Source organism: Apium graveolens, chromosome 3 (genome assembly GCF_009905375.1).
Source record: "Apium graveolens cultivar Ventura chromosome 3, ASM990537v1, whole genome shotgun sequence".
In the NCBI taxonomy this organism is placed as follows: Eukaryota; Viridiplantae; Streptophyta; class Magnoliopsida; order Apiales; family Apiaceae; genus Apium; species Apium graveolens.
Genome location: NC_133649.1, coordinates 75,706,297 through 75,713,535, shown reverse-complemented (window position 1 = coordinate 75,713,535; position 7,239 = coordinate 75,706,297). Strand labels below are relative to the sequence as shown.

The window sequence follows — 7,239 nt, the reverse complement described above, 5'->3', positions numbered from 1 at the left end:
TCACTGTTTTATCGTAAACTGTTTTATTGTTATTCATATAGTGGTACTGCTGAGCAATTGATTCCTGACCCTTGCAGAATATTTTATATATGTATTGCAGATGCCTAGGAGATTCTTGCGCGGTAGTCAGGGCAGAGTTCCAACTCCTTTCGTGTCAGACTTCTCTGAGGTAGTTGTGCTGGACCAAAGATGGTTTGTTGAGTTGCTGCGTTAGGTTAGTTGTGTCAGGATTGTTTGTAATAAGTTGAGTTGTAATAGTTGTAACCTAAGTCATACTTAAACTTGGAAAATATCTTGGAAAAAGGGGTCGTATTTATATTCTATCTTAGAATTGATTATATTATGTTTGTTATGGTGATTGTTGATGACCTTAACTCCTGACCCCGGGGTTGAGGCCGTCACAAACCCGACCGGTATTATCCCACAATGGCTAAAAAGGTACGATCTTCGACCTATAGGCTATCTGTTCAGGATTGACGAGGACGTCAGAATTTTAAGTTCGGGAGTTTGTAATACGTCACTCGTATATCGAAGATATTTTGGACTTCTATTCAGTTTATAAGATAGAAGTAAAATAACTATGTGCACCAAAAAATCATGATCTTTTAGGGGTCTGTGATGGGCTTCTGAAGTAACTAAGTTGGCTGCATTTGGACCAATAGATTTTAACTTATCTCGGACTTGATATCGCGACTTGATCCAATTTTCGAAAAAAATTCGGGATTTGACCAGAGTTGTCACAATGTAAAATTTTCAAATTTTTTAATTAAGGTATAAAAACAAATTCTTAAAATTTTTGAGATTCCAAAATAAAAACTATAATTTTTTCATGACTTTATTCATATTTACAAAAAATTAACATTTGTAATCGGCTTTCCGAAATTTGGAAATGGTTATCTTTGTTCTATCTGTAAGTGGTTTTCTTTTATATCTTATGTATTTGTTATTAAATAATATATATATATATATGTGTGTGTGCGGTTAATGATCTAACATTTAACGCTCATTTATATAATCACTTTTAGTCATTTCCTAATAAATATTTCAATTATCTTTCTCTTACTAATCCAATAAGTACATACAAAAGACAATTTATAATTATGATTAATACATATAGTCCAAAATAATCACAATTATCACATTGTCATCATTATATTATTGTTACCTACTTTTATCATTTTGTATATTTACAGCTATCCTCCACGTTATATATCACCTTAAACTTATATATATATATAATGCTCATTTGGTAACCATAAACACAATATAGAATCATCATGTCTGCTAATATCGATCCCATTTATGTTCGTCAAGTAATTGGCGATATCGTAGATACAATAACTCCATGTATAAACATGAAAGTGTACATTGATGGTAGACAAATCATTAATGGTTGCACGATTAAGCCTTCGATAGCAATTGTACCTCCTCAAATTAGATTTGAGGGACAAGCCGAGCGCTTATACACTCTAGTACGCATACCACTTTATATTACTTAATTGTTTAGAGAATTTTAAAGTTATATATGTATATATGTATGCAATATAGTAACCCTTCAGATAAAATGCAATAATTATAGTTATGAAATTATCAGTTTGATTTCCTTTTATGGTTTTTATTTTAAAATTTTCCTTTTATTTTACTTTCAGCTCCTAACGGATCCTGATATGCCAAGTCCAAGTAATCCAACACTAAGGGAATATATTCATTGGTTAGTAGGATTTTTTTATATCAATTATATATTATGCTTATATGTTTGGTTAGATAATTTGTTTCTCATTCTTCTACTTAATATTTCAGGATCGTTACAGATATTCCAGGATCGGGTGCTATAAATCAAGGTAAGAATTTGAATGACGATCTAAATAAAAAAATCAATATCAAACTTCTTTTGTTATGAGGGAATGAATTTGATATTATAGCAATAACAATAGTTGTTTTTTACATACAATACTTGCACATTTTTTCAGGAAATGAAATATTACCTTATGAACCGCCAACCCCGATACGTGGATACCATCGCTATATATTGATGATGTTTGAACAAATGACGCCGTTAGGATTATTGTCACCGCCACTAACTCGTGCTCATTTTGACCACAAAACTTTTGTTTGGAGACATCAATTGGGAGTTCCGAAAGCTATTGCTTATTTCTGGGCTAAAAAAGAACCAGGCCAAGGACGTCAAGACCCATAAAAATGAATTTAGTAATCCGATGTATTTTTAAAAGTAAAATTTTTATTCCGCCCCATTTTCTTTGATTATGTTGGGCTTGTTTATTGAAATTCTGAGGATTGAAGTTAATGTAATTCTCTATAATATATTATTATTTTTACATATGATCTGGAATTGATCAATATTTAATATTTTTGCTTAAAAAATGATACATTTACTCTAGCTATCGTACATTTGATTTTTATGAAAAATTATTACATTCTTGTAAAAACTCTCTGTGACGCCCTCTAAATCCGGGGTCTAGATTTGGGAGTCACTAACTAATAAATAATATTATAATATGCACAGCGGAATAAAAAAAAATATAACCCCTACATGCAACTGGATCGATCACGGATTATAGTATGGAACATGCACTAGTGCAAACTATAAGTTATTACAACCCATAGTCTATTTAGTTTTAGAAACTATTCAAATTTTATTACAAACCACTAGACTAGTCAATCGTCCTAAAATAGTCTACCTGGAAAGGCACACTAAAAACTAATTACAAGCAAACGACTCCTGATCAAAACCTGGAACTCAGACCTGCTCTGGCCTAGATGAAAGATCAGAATAATAAATAAGTATGAGCGAATGAAATGCTCAGGAAGCAGTATATAATTTATGCTTAAAACAACAATAATAATATATCTGAAGAATAAAACTGAACAATATCTGAGTAAAATCAAAAGCTAATATAAGCTTTAGTGTTTAAACAACAATTTAATCGAACTCAATTATACACTATGTTATTTCTGATAATCAGTCCTAAAATAGCACCGGTATTCCACAACCATACCGTAAATATAGGGCATCCCAAAAGGCATATATTCGCCTTACAAGATATTATATTTCCATATAATAACTCACACCGGACCAGTGTTTCGGCCTCTTACACTGACTAGTAACCAATCCATAAAATATTTTTATTAAATGAGTCGTCTCAATGACATCCTTATCAATTTAACTCCCAATTTCACATGGTCCAGAGTAATCGCAATAACTAATGGCAAAATAACTGGAATAAATATTTATTCGCTAAACTCATAACAAAGTTCCACTGTATAGAGTATATCTGGATAGTACAGTTATTCACTATCTATCAGAATGAAAGATTCGTTATAGCAGAACAATTGTAACGACCGAGGAATTACGCTTGTATTATATTATAATAATAATAAATTATGTGTATTATTATGTGATTAAATGTGTTAAGTCGTTGAACCCTAACTGCTATGTGTTATGTGTTGGTTGTTTTGATCCAAACGTGTTTTGGATATTTATTGAGCGTTCTATCGTCAGTTATATATATTATATCAAAACCTGTACAGCTCAAAACTATGTTTTAAAAGCTGTATTTCAAACAAAATCATTGGCCCTATTTTGCCAAAAATGCCCTATACCGTATCGCTATTCTGAACCCCTAGACGTTTTACCAATTGACCTTTTTCGCGAAAAACGACTTTTTCCGGATCCCTTCGGGTACCAAAAGCCCCACAAAAATCACATTTTTATTTTTATATGATCATGAAATTATCATATATCATTTTTCTTTGCATTTTTGTAATATTCACAATTTTTGGGAATTTTTTAGCATTTATTTTGTATTTATTGGATAATTAAAAATTCAATATTAATACCCAAAAATTATAAAAATTGGGGCCAAATATTTTTATTAGGAGTGTAATTAGACCCTTAATTTTATTTAGGGGTATTATTTTCAGTATTATAAATAGCTGTTTTATTATTAATTAATTAGTTAATTATTATTAAAAATTCAGAAAAATCAAGAATTAGGGTTTGTTGGTGAAGAACAGGGCAGAGAATCAAACCGGATTTTGATCGTGATTTTGTTAACCAAATCAGTCATGTAAGTATCCGTTTTGAAGCTTATTGATTGTAGTTTTCAATTATGTAATCGTTTTTGTTGTTAGTTTAATCGATTTTTAATTCGTATATTCGGGTTTATTGTTCGAATTCGGGTTTTGATTATGGCTGATTGTTTGATTGTTATGATGTGGGGAATGAATAGATCGTTGAGTTTACAGTCGAACGACACCGGTTTCGTAGATTTTGGTTGAGGTTTTCGTGCTCGTCGGAGAACGACGTCGCCGCCGCTGTTCTACGTTTTCCGGCGACGTTCTTGACGGAACGACGAAGATGAAGAAAAGGGAGTGGTCCAGAGATGTTGGGGATTGAAAACCCAGAAGAAATCGACTGGAATCACGATGTTTGGTCGTCGTTTTCGTACTGGAACGATCACCGGCGGCGGAGCCGCGGTGATGTTCTTCGTGACCCGATAACCCGGGTTCGACCCGGTTTCCAACCCGGTTTCGACCCGGGGTTTGATCCTAAAAACCCTAATCTGAAAACCTGTGTTGTGTTTCTGATTTTTTTTAATATTTATTTTATTTTTCTAAAATCAGAAATTAGTTTTAGTAATTCTAAAAATTAATTAAAAATTAGTTTTATATTCTGAAAAATAGTATTATTAATTTCTAAATTATTTTATTAATTTATAAATTCGAATTTAATTATTTAATTAATTATTTAATTATTTATCTAATTATTTATTAGTTATCTAATTAATTAATAATAATTAGGTAATTAATTAATAATTAGATAATTAATTAATAAATAAGGATTAAAAATAATTAAATAATATGATTAATAATTCGATAATTAGTTATTATTACGAGTAATAATTCGATAATGGGAATTATTATTCGAGCGATAGTTATTCGAATAATATTGTAGTGATTATTTGTATCATATAATTAAATACCGATAATTAATTGATTAACGAATCGTATGAGTTTCAGTAATAATGTAATAGTTCGATAATTATATGAGAATGGCGAGTAGCTCGTATTTATACGAGTAATTAATCGTTGAGTTAGATTATAATTCGAATAATTCGTAGTTATTCGATAAATAGCGTATCGGTTAATTAAGTTGATTGATTATTTGTAAATAATCGATCTAATCAAATAAATAACGATGAGTTGTAAATATTATAATAAATTGTGATTAATCCTAATAATTAGGGATTAATTATTTTAAATTAGTAAATAATTATCTATTAATTATTTATTAGTTATTTATTTATTAAATGATTAATTATTTCAATAATTAATCACATAATTTTCAATAAATCGTAACTTCTTCATTTTAACTCCAAAAATTATAAAAAAATTATTTTTGACTTTGATTTTTCTTAAATAATTATGTAAAAATTATTTTAGGATTTAAAAGGTTGTAATAATTATTTATAATGAATAATAAATTGAATTATCAGTGTTTAATTCATAACAATTCAACCGTTAGTCCGATTTAAGTGAAACGAAGACCCCTAGACTCAGAAAAATGAGACGAATCCAATAAAAATGGTTGTAAGTTATAATTTCTTCTGAAAAAGAGTGGTTTGGTGATAATTGATAGTTCATAGGTCCTAGTAGGGATATAATTGAGCCGAATAAATCCCGAAAAATTATAATAAAAATCAGATACGACTAGTAATGCAGGTATAAGCCCGGAATTGATTTTAAAAATAATTATAAATCTAGAAATTAATTGTGTGCTTTACGTGTTACGTGTTATATGTGATTATGTGCATAAATGTGTTGTGTAAATATATGTATATATATATATATACGAGTCAGATAGAAACGCATGGGTAGACTGAAAAGGTTGCGTGATATCAATTCAAGATACACGTATGTAGTAAATTATCTAAACACCTATCTTTCTATGATTTGTTCAGTGTTAGCAAAGCAGAGCAAGCTAGGGTCAGAAGGCAGTAAGTTAAACCAGGTCAAGTACGCGCAAGGCAAGTTTTTCCCCTATTCTAAATTCAGAATAGTGATTTATATTTCCTTTCTATCGTATCGATTCTCTTTGATAATCATTGTTCATATACACTGTTACCTATTTATTATCACTCGTTCCATTTCATTTTAATTCTTGATTTACCCAATTTAATGAATTCCCTGTTCATATTTCAATTCCTTTACCCTTGTTACATATATTCTGGTATATCCTGGTGTTGGGATACATCAATAGCATACCGATTGTTCCGGATGCTCAGCCTTGGACTGGATGGTTACTATAAAGGCTGGGTTTTTCCCAGACCATTAATTAATAGGCCATAGTTGCCTGAGTACTCCTTATGTTGGTTGGGTCTATGCAGTTGGGTATAGATCCGCACTATATTCTGACTGATCAGCAGATTATAGTGCATATGTTGGTTCTTGTTTCCAGTCTTGTTCATTTGGCACTCGCCATCATTGGCGAATTATTATCATATACAGATACAGATGGTTGTTCAAACCAGCAGCTTATTGGTTTATTTATTTCTCTTTATTTCTCTCTTTTTATAATATATATATATAAATTGTTGCAGGCTTGTTGAGCAATTTTGGCTCATTTCTTTTATTGTCACTCCTATTGTTTTACAGTTAAGGTAGAGAATGAAACCCATCAGGACCCGCATAGTCAAGAAGCGAGTCAAGCAGCGGGACCCTCTTATACCAAGAGTGTTCATTCCTATTCCCGAAGAGAGCTTTGAATTGCCAGATCAGGTGTAGCAGGATAAGTAGTGATGTTGGGTTAAATAAAAGTTTTGTGTAGTTTGAATAAAAGATTGCGTAGTGAAACTGTAGATAGAATAAAGTTTTGTAATAAAGAGAGTTCTTGAGACAGGTTTTTATTTAGTCGGGTTTGTAATAAAGTGTAGTGCATGATTCTTGTTTCCAACCTCAACCCTTAAAAGATCCTGAGTAGTGATAGTTCGGGGTAATTATTATATTAATATTCCGCTTGTGCAGGTATAGTTGGTAATTGTTGTTAATAATGCCCCAAATCTATACCCCGGATTTGGAGGGTGTTATAGTTGGCATCAGAGCTTAGGATTGACCTTGGAAAACAAGAATGTTAGGATTAAGATAAGATAGAAAAATAAGATAGGACGAGAGTAAGAGTGTTAGGACTGTTTGTCTATGTGATTAGAAGTTATGAGTTAT

General features: G+C 30.9%; 1 protein-coding gene across 1 annotated transcript; it reads left to right on the top strand.

Annotated features, from left to right (window-relative positions):
* Window positions 1-1,277: 1,277 nt before the first annotated feature.
* LOC141714354 (protein MOTHER of FT and TFL1-like) lies at window positions 1,278-2,197 on the top strand. Its single transcript, XM_074517877.1, has 4 exons — window positions 1,278-1,472; window positions 1,650-1,711; window positions 1,801-1,841; window positions 1,971-2,197. The coding sequence occupies exons 1-4, from the start codon at window positions 1,278-1,280 to the stop codon at window positions 2,195-2,197; spliced, it is 525 nt and encodes a 174-aa protein (XP_074373978.1).
* The last annotated feature ends 5,042 nt before the right edge of the window (window positions 2,198-7,239 follow it).

Bases quoted from the DNA above. Each gene is read 5' to 3' on its own strand.
- LOC141714354 (XM_074517877.1), top strand. From the start codon at position 1,278: ATGTCTGCTAATATCGATCCCATTTATGTTCGTCAAGTAATTGGCGAT. The intron at 1,473-1,649 runs GTACGCATACCA...TTTTACTTTCAG, and splicing joins CCGAGCGCTTATACACTCTA to CTCCTAACGGATCCTGATAT. The intron at 1,712-1,800 runs GTTAGTAGGATT...TTAATATTTCAG, and splicing joins CTAAGGGAATATATTCATTG to GATCGTTACAGATATTCCAG.